The sequence below is a fragment of the Brassica rapa genome, chromosome A05 (assembly GCF_000309985.2).
Source record: "Brassica rapa cultivar Chiifu-401-42 chromosome A05, CAAS_Brap_v3.01, whole genome shotgun sequence".
NCBI classification, from domain to species: Eukaryota; Viridiplantae; Streptophyta; class Magnoliopsida; order Brassicales; family Brassicaceae; genus Brassica; species Brassica rapa.
This window is the reverse complement of record NC_024799.2, coordinates 4,257,922-4,273,135: the sequence shown is the minus strand read 5'-3', so window position 1 is coordinate 4,273,135 and position 15,214 is coordinate 4,257,922. Positions and strand designations below refer to the sequence as shown.

Genomic DNA, 15,214 nt, shown 5'->3' with positions numbered 1-15,214 from the left:
TAGAAAGCATCAAAAAGTGGACAGTGGACTCTTATTAAAACCATGTACTAGCTCCTTTTCTGATTTAGATTTTGAATTTCTCTTGAATTGTGTATACTTTGATGGAGAAGTGCTCATAATAATATTAGTAGTTAAGGGAGTCCATGCATTACTGTTTTTTATCTTATCGGGGATCCTAGGAATGCCCAGTTGCCACCGCAATAGGTTACCGGGATATAAATGCAACCTGCATATTTATTATTTTAATACATATATACCATATGGTCATAGTGCGTAATTTTATTTATGGACATTTGATATCCCCAAATTTTGGTCGGTCCACGTCCCTCACATTACATTCAAGAGTTTTATTGGGACTATTATTCCATGTGCACATGCTGCTTTGACGCTATTGACTTTGACAGCCCATATCGAAATTAGATGATCTAATGACCAAAAAGTCTATACATATTATAGATAAGTAGTAGATAACCGATGAAAATGGGATACCTATGCGAGTATAATTATTATGTAGATTCAAATAGCATAGACAAATATATTTGTTTGTATATAGATTGTACAATATAATGATTGATCTCAGACAACTCAAACACGAATATGATGGGCTTAGGTAACAGAACTCACCATACAAAAAGACATTTTTCTAGAGATACAAATGGTATGCTTTACGCGTTAGAGAATTCAAAAACACGTTCATAGTACTTGCCTTCATATCTTTAGGCAAAGCATAATTTTCTTGGAAATTTAATATTGCAATCTGGACATTATATATCAATTCTACGGTTATATGAATCATACAAATTATAAAAAGCGCGTCATAATAAGAAGCTGTTCTTTAAGTTAATTTATTTCCTTTTTTGGTAATCTTTAAGTTATCTCATCTCAATCATTTTGGCAATTGCATACTTGAATAATATATGGACACCCTTGGATCATGTCCTATGAACACGTCAGGATCTGAATCATCGGGTGCGCAAGGCAAAACACTTGTGCATGTGACTTATTTAAAGTAGTCTATGATTCATAATCATGTTTAAGAACGTCTTGCTTCGCTTCAAAGATTCCTATTTTTTTAATATAAGTTTAGTTTCTTTCAGTTTCAATTCATGTGATTAGGAACTCCAAACCAACAAACGACTTCGGTTCTCATTAGAAATAATCCAAAAAGGTAAGATACCCTTTGCGGTTGTTTTTTCATGTATTCCGTGATGAAATCACCAATGGCATGCATGAGTGGTTATCACCGATCATGTTCCGACTCATTCACAATCCGAATATATTTTTCTTTCTTTCTTTCTACTTTACTTTTAAAAAGGAAACGGACTAAATTGGAGGATTATTAGAATAGAATAAAGCAAATCAGGTGCTAAAACGTGTTCTTGTGGGAAAATTGAGACGCCAAAGCATAACCTTGGAACAGTCTTGCGCCGGAAGTCCCTTCAACTTTGTATCGTCTTCCAAAACCACTTGCTTCACATATTTAATCGAATCCTATGCATAATAAAAATAAAAAATTAGTATAACAAAATGTTCATAAGCTATAATCAAAATAGTTGTTACTGTATACATACCGAGACAAATGAGAAATTAATTAAGTCATCCTATGTGTTTTATAGTCTAATGATTAATGGAGTCAATTGGTTTGAATTGTTTAGCTATAAAACAATTATATGACATGTGCTTATTTACCAACCCATGGACTTTCAAATTATCTTCAAGTTCTATTCATTATTTTCCTCAAGAAAATGTTATAGAAAATATGTTAAACAGACAAAATTACTTTGAAGCTCAAGTTAATTACCTGTTTGGTTCCTTCAACAGAAGAAGGACGACCCCATCTCTCAGGGTCCCAAAGTATGGAACTATTGAAAGCAAAGCTTGATATATGAACCGGAGGCTTTGTCTCTGTCTCGTTATTAATTTTTCTCAAATGCCACCCCAATACTTGTGAAGATTCACAAACCGGCCCCTCTACTATTACTCGTTTCCTATTAGCCGATAGCAACGCCATTGGCCACGTCCCAAATACCCTGCCATAGTGAATAGTTAAAAACAATTTATCATTTTTATCATTTGATAATTAAAACTAGTGTAGTTAGACGTAACACTTCATTTAATATACATACTCGATATCTCTAATCTCGTCGAAAAAATCAAGATCATAGATGTTGTTGAGCCCTGCGAAATGAACTATGCCGCTTAATTTGTGATGCTCAATGTGTCTCAGCGCTAGGTTTCTCTGATGATCAAGCTCCGCTTCCAAGCTCGTGAAGTTCTCCTTGAAGACTATACGTCTATACATTAAACCAGTCTTTCTTAACATCGTAGATGAAGAGTTTACGTCAGCTTCCGAGTGTTTCTCCACTACTATCCACAACAAAGGAGGCGGGACTAGCCTCAACGTATTGGCCATTCTCCTTAGAAGAACGTTTTTGTAGCGATCTTTGGTCATTACTGGAGTTACAACAATCACTAGACCTCTTGGTGTAACTTCCTCTTCCGTCTCGGAGAGTGATCTGTTTTCTGGTTCAGCTTCTTGTGACTTCGAAGGACTAGGAGCTTGGACTTGGGAACTGACCAAGGCTTTATCAGCGAGGGAATTGGGTGTATAGGTAGAGTTTTCAGAAGGGTGGGGAGGAATCTGAGATTTGGAGGTAGTAGAGGGAGTGGTTTCAAAATTAGAGAAAAGAGAGGCCTTACCAGCAGGAGCAAAACCAGTGAAGAAACCCATTACAAAACATAGAGAGAAATGGATCACAGCTTTCTTCCATACTTGAGTCTTCTTCTTTGATCTCTCCAGAGACCCCATCAGGACCCAACCTTCCGTCTAAGAAAGAGTGTTTCTTGAGTGATTTTCCTTTCTTTTTTTGGGAAGAACAATGTTTGAAGAGTATGATTTATAAGATTATTATGACAATTGTATAGTTCTTGTCTTTATATCTTTGGTGTGTGATTGAAACCTGTGAGCTACGGTGATAGTATTTTGATGTTTATGATTGCTTGTGTTGGTTGTGTTCTGCAACAACCAGTTGTTGGGATTGGAACTCATTAGCTGAAACATGTTTGGGAAATAAAAGAAAATCATTGCTAGTAGCAAATATACTAAAATAAAAACTTTGCTTACTAATGAATCTTAATGCTACTAACTCTTATTTTAGTGGTTGCGATGAGTATTGTTAATGATCAAAATAAGAACTTGTCATTTTGTAAGATAAATTTTGGCGGTTTGATATATGGAGGAGTTGAATAAAAAATGGGATTACACAAACTTATCAACCATTTTCGTTTACTTGTGATACAACTTGTCTTTGACCACGCATATTCTTATATTGATTGAATCACAAATTCACAATAGTGGTTCGTAACTAGATTACATCATTTTGTATGTGGTCTCTTGCATTATATTGTGTATAAGACCCGCATGCCTTGGGCCAATCTTGGTGTGCCTTAGTTTTAGAATGTTGTGATGGGCCAAGACGATATACTTTATATTCTAAAGTAACAATCTTCTTTCATTTTGAATTTTATTTTAGCATTATTTTATAAACTCTTGATCAGAGTACCTAATATAGAAGATACTCTTTAAGAAGTGAGAAGTGATGAAATTCAAAAATTTGTAAGGAGCAGTCCAACGTCACAGAGTTTTTATAGTTCAGTTGCATAGCAGACCACTTTGATTATAAGCATTTCATTTTATTTTGGTTAATAACACGTTCTTTAGCCCAAAAAAAAATTATAAATAATTTGGGGAGTTATATCATGATATTCAAATACATAATAAAAATATGACATTACCATTAATACAATGCCACTATAGAATGATGCTAAGCTTTTCAATCTCATTGAAACAACTTTTAGTAGGCAAAGGAAAGCAGCAACCTAAAAAACAAAAAGGCAACCACCTAAACTGAGTGAGCAAGTTGTCTGCAGTCATTGAAGGACAAATACATTCGCAAGTTTCTTCTCATTTTGAAATTTTCACAATCAGCTATAATTGTGGTTATATATAATGTACCAAGTTTTTATATGTGGTGTTGTAGCGTAATAATTAAGAGTAACACAGTTACACAAAGAAGAGAAAAAAGAATGAACAATTGAACATAAAATTGAAAGCGAGAGTAAATGTTTACTCTACTCGAAACAAATGAGATCATTTACACTACTTTTTTTTTCATTTACACTACTTTTAGTTGTATTCATCAGCTGAAAGTTAGCTGAAATATTTTTCAACCTGATTGGTAAATGACTATCCGTGCTCTTCATTACTTAAAAAGAGTGTCAGGACATTGATTTTGAACTAAAAGCAAGATGTCCCGGAAAGTGAATCCAACAAGAGATCTTAACAAGCAACTCGAGAGCATACAGACAAAAAGTACAACATCTTATTGTAAGAAAAGGGTTAACCGTGCAGAACCATCGATCTTGTATAGAAGATCTTGACCGTCAACTTTCCCGAACCAAACGTGTGAACATAAAAATATTATTAAAAATACACAAGCTTTCGATCTGAATCATATAGGGACCAGAGAAGAGAAAAACATAAAAAAGAGTGCGAGCTTCAAAAAAAACTAGTCAACAAGAAGATGAGTTTTTCTTCAAGACCCGCTTCGAGTCCGGGTCGAACCGAAAACCCGGCTCTACTTATGCGGTTTTTGCGGACCAGCGCCGGAAGCAGAAGCAGACACCGCTCCCGTTCTCGTCCCCGTTCAAGAAGACCTATATTTTTCCGGCGAAAAAACGCGACGGAGACGCAAGAACCGTCTTCACCTAAAGTCACATGCATGGGCCAAGTAAGGATAAAACGCTCCAAGAAACCCAAACCCGGAACTAGCCGGGTCAACGGAGGTCAGTTGCATGGCGGTGCAACGGAGAGCCGCCGGAGCCGTCGACGGTGTGGATGGGTCAAGAACGCGTTTTCTTGCCACCCTTTCTCCGGGAAACTGAAACCGACTTGCTTTAGCCCCGCTTGGCGCAAGTGGAAGTCGTTTACTAATGTTAGTTTCTCGAGAAAGTCAGAGAAGAGATCAAGCTCGTCGAGGAGCGAGCCTATCTTTAGCCGTTCAACGGTGGAGCCAGAAGAAACGGAGGAGAAACGAAAGAAAGAACGTAAACAAGAAGAGGATGAGGCAGATTCAGATAAGTCATTCCCAGCTACACCGCCGAGAAACGCTTTCTTACTAACTCGATGCAGATCTGCACCGTATAGATCTCCTTCATTGGGTGATAACTTTTTGGAAAAAGAAGAAGAGACAAAGGAATCTCACTTCCAACGACATGGTAATGACGTCATTGCATCGCCGGGAAATGTGTCGGTTTCTAGTGCTACGGAAGAAGTGAAACAGTGCGTTTTGGGGACGCCACGACGACGGTGTATGGTACTCACGCGCTGTAAGTCGGAGCCTGCGAGGCTCGGAGAGAAACTCGTACCGGAGAACCGAAGGTTGGGCTATACGTAATAATGGGTTTTACATTTTATTTTTTTATTTCTTGTATTTTCTTGAGAAAGTTAAATGAATACGAATACTATATTCTTTGTTGGGTTTTTTTACTTTGAAAAAGTTTCGCTGAAGTTCAGGGCATTAAAAGTTTTGTTTACCCTAGAGAATCTTGTGGTTCCCTGCAGGCGATGTAATATTTTTCTAGTGTCCTATTTATGACATGTAACTAAACAAATAATTTCGTTCGTACAATTATATAGAATTATTTTTGTGTGATGATTATAGTTTTGTATTTTTATAGAATCCTAGATCTCTATGAGCATCTTTATAGTTTTCCATACATGGTGTAATACATTAGTGAAATACAAAACCGGGATATTCCAAACCTCCAAAGACATGGCCCAAAACAGGAAAAGCTTAAAGACTAACTTAGAAACAAACCGATTTACTTCAGACTGGATAAAGAGTAGCAAATATTGAGTAACTCACAATAAAAGTCTAAAACAATAACGAAGACATAGACGCAATCCTTGCATAATCTATTAACAAAAAGAGAGATGGAAAACATCTTATTATATTGTTCTATATCTACGGTCTTCTAGAGAGAGTGAGCTACAAGAAAGTAAATTAATTCAATCCAATAACCAATATATGGATGTGTAACAACCAACAACTACATCAACGAGCCATCAAGAGGCGCAGACATAAAATGCAGCTGGACAGTGATACAAGCTCAGGACTATCACAAGTTTTGTAGGATCTCAAACGCAAAAGCAAGGGTGGCTAAAAGTTTGAGCTACTCAAACTAAATCAGCCCAGTGAATTTACCAAAAAAATAATCAGCCCAGTGATTTTTGGGATCATGTGAGATGAAGAGTGGATCAATGTGTACCATACAACTTGTGTGATACTTGTAGTAAACACAAGCTTATTGAACTAATAAGGTATACATGTCTCAAACTAAGTAAAGAGAGGACAAGTTTTATTTCATGGTGAATAAGAAGGTACATAGGGGGAGGGGATTTAATATATTACAACTTCTTAAAACTTAGAAAGCATAAAACTCGGCTTAAGAGAAAATACAAAGAGAGAAGATTTTGGAATTAATCAAGATAGAGTTTATGATGAAAATAATTCAAATGACTCTACGTTTCTTACCTCAGGACTTTACTGGCTTGGTTCAAGAAAAGGAAAACGTGATTATCTCACCTTGACCAGAAGTGTGTGGAATTGGATTTGTCTTGATAAAAGGGACCAGAAGATTTGTTTCTTTGAGATTTGATCAGCAAGGTGGGTGGTTCCAGTTAATTCAATCACTGGGACAATATCATATTAGTTTTGAAAGGAAACCATGTGAACATCATATTAGTTTTGAAAGAAAATCCCTCAAATAATGAAGAGTAAGTGGCTGTTGAAGATGATCTTACACCCTTATTTTGGTCTTGAGCTGCATTTGGATAATCGACTTGTAGATTAAAGAACTTTAGCGGCTTTTAATTATATTTTAAATCGCTCCAAACTTGTGTGTCCATCTTTTTTTTTCTTTTTTTTTTCTTTTTGTTATTTTAGAAGATGACCTTTGTATATTTTTAAGAAAAAGGCACATTGTATGAACCATTACAAAATATAATTGCTTATAGAAATAGCGAATGGGAATGTCAACATAAAAAGTGTTCACTTTCATGTACATTAAACTAGCGTCATCCAACTGGAGATTGTTACGTTCAGTTCGTTTGATATGTCTTACTCCTTTTCATACCATAGAGGCTAACGGGAATCAAATGAAACCTATACGTTCATCAAGTGTTGAACCATTTGTTGATTTTATCTGAAATTGTATTACTTCTAACATTTTATTTTTGAAAATGTTGATGGTAGTAAAAAAAAGTTAAACAAGGCAAAAACAATTTGATTTCATTAATTGTTTTTCCCGAGTACACGAACATTCACATATCCCACAATAAAGCCAGAAATTAGGAAAGACAAAAGGAATAAAACAGAGCATAGATTTTAAAACCAAAGTTGCCAAATTTGTACATACATAATAACAACCATTTTGTAATTGCTATTTTGTTTTGTGTGGCTAAATTCAAACGTTGGCCGCACTTCTGAAGGACCCGAGGGACTTGGAACCAGAGGCCCTTAGGACGAATTGGTGATAAAATGCAGCTATCGCAGCTCCGATGAATGGTCCCACCCAGAAAATCCACTGTAATCAAATGAGACCAAAAATATTCAGTACGATTATCCCACTAAAAAAATATAACAATAATTTGATTAGAACATACGTGGTCATCCCACGGCTTGGACTCGTTGTAGATAACTGCAGCTCCGAAACTCCTGGCCGGGTTAATACCGGTTCCAGTGATTGGAATAGTGGCCAAGTGTACCATGAACACGGCAAATCCAATTGGGAGTGGCGCCAACACCTTTTATTTCATAAATCATAACCACAAATTAATTAGTTAAATGTTCACTTAACTATATCTTGTAACTGGAAGTAACTGATGATTAATACTTACGGGAACGTGGGAGTCTCGTGCGTTTCTTTTGGGGTCAGTGGCGGAGAAAACAGTGTAGACCAGGACGAATGTTCCAATGATCTCTGCAGCGAGTCCAGTCCCTGTGCTGTATCCATCGGCTAGAGAGTTTGCTCCTCCACCGTAACGTACGTAGTAAGCGCTTTGGAAGGCTTTGACGAAACCAACTCCACAAATCGCACCCAAACACTGAGCCACCATGTATAGCACTGCTCTAACCAACGATACCTTCCTTGCCAAGAACAAGCCGAACGTCACCGCAGGGTTTATGTGACCACCTTCATAAAGTTTTGGGGTCAATACCAAATAAACAAGAAACCAAAGAGCACGTTTATTTTAAAAAATCAGAACCGATATTAACCGGACTGGTTCGTTATATTAATACCTGAGATACCGGCGGTGCAGTAGACAAGGATGAAGATCATGCCACCGAAGGCCCATGAGATGCCGAGGATTCCGACGCCTCCGCACTCGTCGCCTCCGGCCTTAGTGTCGGACGAAATCTTGTAGCCGATGACAGTCAAAACAGTGACATACAAGAAGAGGAGAGTGGCTACGAACTCGGCTATGACGGCTCTGTACAACGACCACTTGGTCAGCTCCTCCGCATCGAAAAACGGAGTTGGCGGCGGGTCTTCGTAGTCCCTCGAAGCGAATCCCTCTGCTCCTTCCACTTCTTTCGCCATTTAATTTTTTTTAATATATCAAGAAAATGTGTTTTTGGTTATTGTTCCTGTTTTGTGATTGTGGAGGGATGAAGGAAGGTTGTTTATATAGAGTGAGTTAATAGTGAATGCTCTTATTAATATTGTATATACATGTTAATAATTGTAAGCTGTACGTATTATATTACAAATAATGTTTTCCTTGGTAGGTTAATGGTTATCCTTTTATTCGTTTCACTAAAATGAATATAGAAGTGTGTGTGACGATTATGATTATTTTTTGTGGAAACTACCTTCTACTAATTAATTACCTAGCAAGCTGTCATGATATAACCAATCTAATCATTGCTTCATAATTAACAATACAGTATTGCGTAATATATTCCATTGTATGCATTTGTTATCATAATTCTGATTTTCATCATATATTTAAGCATTTTCATTTCCGATTCATATTTTACTTCAAAATGAAATGGTAAATGGAGTAATGAACAAAAAATAAAAATATCATTTTTTTTTTAAATTAAATTGTAAATCCATATGTTATCTTTTCGTCTAAATTAGAATTTGTCATATAAAAATGATTGTAGTTAAATATGTTTGTTAACCAAGTTATAACTGGAGTTTATTTTTGGCTTTAATTAGTATTATAATCTTATAAACTTAATCTGAATTTACTTGAGATTTGGATAACGTAAAAGAATGGTTGTAAGAACAGGGACCTCTTAATTCTTAAATTTATGATAGATAATGGAGTTTTATGGTTAAATTAACTTAGCCTCGCCGCCCCACACCTAAACGTAGCTTTCATTTGGACCGACGCTAATATACTATATGCGGCTATATTTTCTTTCCTCTTGTCCATATGTCATGAGCCTTGTCCTCCTCCTAGAATAATATAGTCTGTCTCTCTTTTGTGCATAAAAACAGTATATAAATCTTATCAAATTGCAGACTTTAACAAAGTTTTTGAACATTTGGTTTGAATTAGGGTGTCATAATGTTATAAGTTTGAAAACTTTTAGATAGCTAGATAAGATTGATTAAGGGTGAGACTTGGGATATGTATATTCTAAGTTTCTAACATCTTTCAATTGCTACTTCAATCTTGTATCTAAAATACTCTCTTGAAAAAAAGCTAAATAGCCACAGATAAAGCATACTTTTTTTTTTTAAAGCATAAATTATTACATATATGTTTAACCTAGCCCTACCATTACAATAAATAATTATTACATGGATTTGACCAAAAAAAAAAAAAAAAAAAAAAAAAAATTATTACATGGACAGGATAGAAGGTACGGCGTCGTTTTAGTGGTTCTGTTTCCACTAAGGTCGAAATCTAATGGAACTGGGGTAGGTGACGTGGAAGGTGGGGTTCACTGAGCATGAGAAACCGTCCAAAAGCTCCGACAAATACATCGGCACCGTCCGATTAACTCCAACTTAGTCCAGCCGTCGGTTCCACTCAACCACTCTTGTCGTGCCACGTAGTGTGACCCACAAGCCGTCAATAATCATTTCCTATCACTCTCCCTCTATCCTCAATTCCAATTGCAATTTTCTTACGTCCATAATTATAGGCATATGTAATATATGTATTGCCGTAAGAAAATGAATTAGAGAAATATTTTAGGATATCACAATTTTTTGTTCAAAAAAAAAAGGATAGCATAAGTTTTTTGTTTATCAGAAATATAATATACAGTGAGCAAAATGTTGAAAATAAGTTTCAGAAAAAAAGTAAAAGACACTTATAGAGTTAACTAATTTATATTTAAAATTTAGATTGGGAATGAGTTTATGATTAAAAAATATATAATCAAAATTTTAAATAATAATTTTATTAATATTTAAAAAAAAAGCAAAAGTATTCTTTTGATCAGAAAACATTTTTTTTGATTTTTTGAGAGATTCGCCCAAAAAATTATACAGTTCACAAATTATTTATTGAATATGAAATTAAAATACATAAACGTGAACACAGACAAAAGGAGTGTGGCGTATTGTGGTGTTCGTGGCTGTTGTTTTGCCATGTTGCATAACCTTATCGTTTTAGCGACGTCCCTCTGCTTTTATTGGACGAAGTAATATACATTTGCTGACAATGAATCCACGATAACAAAAAATACACTGATTTACGCATATGTGAATGCATATAGTGAATGCATCATAGTCATAATTAACTGATGTAGTGTAACTAGTGTTCTATGACAAAATTTACACTAGTTCGTTTTATGTTTATATTCTGCAGCTTATTGCACAAATAGAGTTTAGGTTCAAAGTACATGTTTATGCTTTTATAACACAAAAATGATTCAAGATTAAGTCTCATTTCATTATAAAAGAAAATTTTCGCTTGTGATATATTTACCACGTGAAAGGTGCAAGAGTAGTCCAGAATGTGCTAGAAACTGTAGGAACACACACGAATATTGTGATGCGATGGAGACAAACACTCTATTTTTTTTTTAATATTCGACAAATACTTTTTCATGCTTAAAAATGATATTATGAATATTTGTCAACAACTTTATAGTAGCAATGCAATTATGAATGTTGGTACAGCTTACAGATCAGCTATATATACTATAATAATATGCATTTTTTAATTTATATATCGCTATTGTTTATGTTCACCACTCTTGTAAATTACTCACGTTTTATTGGTTATTGCTTGGTTTGTCAACGGTCGCATTTTAACCATATGACGTGACTATGGGACGTTGATATATCAGTAGCAATAATGGAGCTATTTGGAAATGTTACCGTATGAGAAAGATAATTTTTCGACCGAAAAAGAGAAAGATATAATTTATTTCCTGTTTTTAGTGTTGACTAAAGGTTAAACAAACTAATATGTTACATGCAAATATAGAATTAGCCAGTAGAATTTTGTTGCACTCAATGGGCTCAAATCACAATTCGTTTTATGTGAATACTGATGACTATATCTAGAAAGATTATTACTATTTTCTTCATTAGATAGTCAAGGTCAATTTTGCTACCAAAAATGCATCCAATAAAAAGAAATTACCAAATTTTATTTCCTTACAAAAAAATCATCTAAATAACAATTGAAATGTACTGATAAAAAAGTGTCAGACATACGCACAGTAGCACAAATCAAGAGCTAACTCTATATAAAGAACCATTTGCTCTAGCTTATTCTCACAACCAGAAGCAAAAGTAAAACAGTTCCTAAGAAGAAACATCCATTACATATAATAATACTACATGGCTAAAGACGTGGAAGGAGCAGAGGGGTTCGCTGCGAGGGACTACGAAGATCCGCCGCCAACACCGTTCTTCGATGCGGAGGAGCTGACCAAGTGGTCTTTGTACAGAGCCGTCATAGCCGAGTTCGTAGCCACTCTCCTCTTCTTGTATGTCACTGTTTTGACTGTCATCGGCTACAAGATTTCGTCCGACACTAAGGCCGGAGGCGACGAGTGCGGAGGCGTCGGAATCCTCGGCATCTCATGGGCCTTCGGTGGCATGATCTTCATCCTTGTCTACTGCACCGCCGGTATCTCAGGTATTAATATAACGAACCAGTCCGGTTAATATCGGTTCTGATTTTTTAAAATAAACGTGCTCTTTGGTTTCTTGTTTATTTGGTATTGACCCCAAAACTTTATGAAGGTGGTCACATAAACCCTGCGGTGACGTTCGGCTTGTTCTTGGCAAGGAAGGTATCGTTGGTTAGAGCAGTGCTATACATGGTGGCTCAGTGTTTGGGTGCGATTTGTGGAGTTGGTTTCGTCAAAGCCTTCCAAAGCGCTTACTACGTACGTTACGGTGGAGGAGCAAACTCTCTAGCCGATGGATACAGCACAGGGACTGGACTCGCTGCAGAGATCATTGGAACATTCGTCCTGGTCTACACTGTTTTCTCCGCCACTGACCCCAAAAGAAACGCACGAGACTCCCACGTTCCCGTAAGTATTAATCATCAGTTACTTCCAGTTACAAGATATAGTTAAGTGAACATTTAACTAATTAATTTGTGGTTATGATTTATGAAATAAAAGGTGTTGGCGCCACTCCCAATTGGATTTGCCGTGTTCATGGTACACTTGGCCACTATTCCAATCACCGGAACCGGTATTAACCCGGCCAGGAGTTTCGGAGCTGCGGTGATCTACAACGAGTCCAAGCCGTGGGATGACCACGTATGTCTCTTAATATAAAAACTAATTAAACTTATTTAATGGGAACATATAACTGAATATTTTTGGTCTGATTTAATTACAGTGGATATTCTGGGTGGGACCATTCATCGGAGCTGCCATAGCTGCATTTTATCACCAATTCGTTCTAAGGGCCTCTGGTTCCAAATCCCTCGGATCCTTCAGAAGTGCAGCCAACGTTTGAGTTTAGCCACACAAAACAAAACAAAAAAAGTGGTTACTGTTATGTATAAATTGGGCACGTGATTTTAAAATGTGTCCTCTTATGTCTTTTCTTTTCATCTGCTTCTATTTGTGTGAATTCCAATTATTGAAGTTTTAGTGTTTTGCGTGTTTTCATCATGGCAATGTCAGTGAGTTTGTTTATTGAGAAAAAGCCGACCACATTGTTTCGCTTATTTGATCTCATCCTCCTCTAAACAATGTCTAAATTGTAACGTTCAATCCTCATCTGATATCTCGACTAACCAGTAAGAAATGAATCTACAATTTAAAACCCGACAATTGTAACGAATATGATACGATAAGACAAGAAAAGAACAGAACCTAACCACTGTCTTAATTTAAGACCATTACTCGGGAGGCTAAATGAGCACAATTTGGGTAATGTAGATAAAGTTGCAGTGACGCAAGACAGGCACTGCCTTTGTTTTTTTTCTTTCTCATTTCTAACACTTGTTTATTCAAAACTACATCATAGTTTGCTCAAGGTTCATTAGACATGTAAAAGACTCATCAACAAATGGAGACGATCCAGCTTTGGTTCTGATGATGATGGCAGGATAGTTCTTATCTGGAAAGATCCAGCTTTGGTTCGTGTTATCTGTCAAACCAAGCAGTCTATCACTTGTGAGGTTGTGATACCACTCTGTCCTGTCTTCCACTACACAGTCATCTATGCCTCCAATGATGCCCCAGAAAGAACAGAATTATGGGTGGATCTTATTAACGTGCAGCAGACGCTATCGTTGGACTCGAAACCTTGGTTGATAGGAGGAGACTTCAATCAAATAAGGAGCCATCATGAGCATTCTCTGTGGAACGTTAATACGAATGATTCTCTGATGACACATTTCAGTGATTGTCTCTTACAACTTGGAGTTTTTGACCTTCGATACCAAGGTCCAACCTTTACTTGGACTAACTCTCGGCCTGAGGAGCCCATTGCAAAGAAACTCGACCGCCTACTTGTCAACAACCTAACCATCTCAGCGATGCCTCATGTTACAGCTGCGTTCCTCCCACCTCTGATATCTGACCACTCCCCCTGCCTCATTGACCTAAACCAACCTCTGCCTATAGCCGGCACAAAACCTTTCCGTTTCCTGAACTACTTAACCAAACACCCCAACTTCATCTCTGTGGTAACTGAGGCATGGTTTCAGGCCGGAAGCACTTGTCTAACATTGACAAACTTGTGTTGGAAGCTGAAGTGTTTGAAAAATGACTTGAGAGTTCTAAACAGAGAAAACTACTCTAACATTCAAGAGAGAGTTTTGGAAGCTAACCGTTTGTTGCAACTTGTGCAGGTAGAAGCGCTCCAAAATCCCACACCATACAACTTCCAACAAGAGAGGGACCTGCATCAAAAATGGATGTTGTTAAGAGATATAGAGGAATGTTACTTCAAGCAAAAATCTAGGATAAATTGGCTAAAAGAAGGGGATCTAAACACTGCCTACTTTTTTCGAATTTGTCAAACTAGAGCGAGTTACAACGCGATTCGTTCCTTTCTCACTCTCTCTGGTATAATTTTGACGGACCCGCTCGAGATGAGCTACCATGCTGTCGCTCACTTCAAGTCCATCCTAGGTCCTAATTATACCAGAGTAACAACGTTCTCTGCTCCTTCTTGGTTCCAGCTTCTGCTTCAATTCACGATCCCTACGGACGATCAAAGATTAATGGTCTCCCTGCCAACAGCTGAGGAAATCAGAAAACTGTTTTTCAAGTTAAACCCCAACAAAGCTTCAGGTCCAGATGGATTAACTTCAGGGTTTTTTAAGAGTTCTTGGGATATCATTGGAGTGGAGGTCACAACAGCCATAGGTCAGTTCTTCACTTCAGGATTCCTTCCAGCTGCAGCCAATGCCACTATTCTCTCGCTTGTTCCGAAAAAACAGGGTGCTTCTGCTGTAACTGACTACCGACCTATCTCTTGTCTCAACACTGTCTATAAGGTCATCTCTCGTCTCCTGGTCCGACGACTAAAGCCAATGCTCCAAGATCTAATTGTTCCGAACCAAACAGCCTTTGTAAAGGGAAGATTGTTGATTGAGAATACAATACTAGCAGGGGAGTTGGTAAATGGATACCACAAGCACACTTCAAGCAAGAGGATAACCATAAAAGTAGACATTGCTAAGGCGTTTGACACT

The 15,214-nt window shown here is 36.9% G+C and overlaps 4 protein-coding genes across 4 annotated transcripts; 2 read left to right on the top strand and 2 right to left on the bottom strand.

Annotated features, from left to right (window-relative positions):
- Nucleotides 1–1,120: 1,120 nt before the first annotated feature.
- LOC103867226 (probable beta-1,4-xylosyltransferase IRX9) lies at nt 1,121–3,036 on the bottom strand. The gene is made up of 3 exons (XM_009145279.3): nt 2,127–3,036; nt 1,802–2,030; nt 1,121–1,491 (listed from the first exon to the last, which is right to left on the bottom strand). Exons 1-3 carry the CDS (start codon nt 2,807–2,809, stop codon nt 1,360–1,362), a joined length of 1,044 nt encoding a protein of 347 aa, XP_009143527.1. The 5' UTR covers nt 2,810–3,036; the 3' UTR covers nt 1,121–1,359.
- A 1,285-nt stretch (nt 3,037–4,321) lies between these two features.
- LOC103867225 lies at nt 4,322–5,720 on the top strand. The gene has a single exon (XM_009145278.3). It carries the CDS (start codon nt 4,584–4,586, stop codon nt 5,454–5,456), a length of 873 nt encoding a protein of 290 aa, XP_009143526.1. The 5' UTR covers nt 4,322–4,583; the 3' UTR covers nt 5,457–5,720.
- Nucleotides 5,721–7,326: 1,606 nt separating this feature from the next.
- LOC103867221 (aquaporin PIP2-2) lies at nt 7,327–8,738 on the bottom strand. The gene is made up of 4 exons (XM_033292264.1): nt 8,364–8,738; nt 7,961–8,256; nt 7,727–7,867; nt 7,327–7,647 (listed from the first exon to the last, which is right to left on the bottom strand). The coding sequence occupies exons 1-4, from the start codon at nt 8,662–8,664 to the stop codon at nt 7,528–7,530; spliced, it is 858 nt and encodes a 285-aa protein (XP_033148155.1). The 5' UTR covers nt 8,665–8,738; the 3' UTR covers nt 7,327–7,527.
- A 3,031-nt stretch (nt 8,739–11,769) lies between these two features.
- LOC103867220 (aquaporin PIP2-2) lies at nt 11,770–13,234 on the top strand. Its single transcript, XM_009145276.2, has 4 exons — nt 11,770–12,181; nt 12,289–12,584; nt 12,678–12,818; nt 12,901–13,234. Exons 1-4 carry the CDS (start codon nt 11,881–11,883, stop codon nt 13,018–13,020), a joined length of 858 nt encoding a protein of 285 aa, XP_009143524.1. The 5' UTR covers nt 11,770–11,880; the 3' UTR covers nt 13,021–13,234.
- Nucleotides 13,235–15,214: the final 1,980 nt, after the last annotated feature.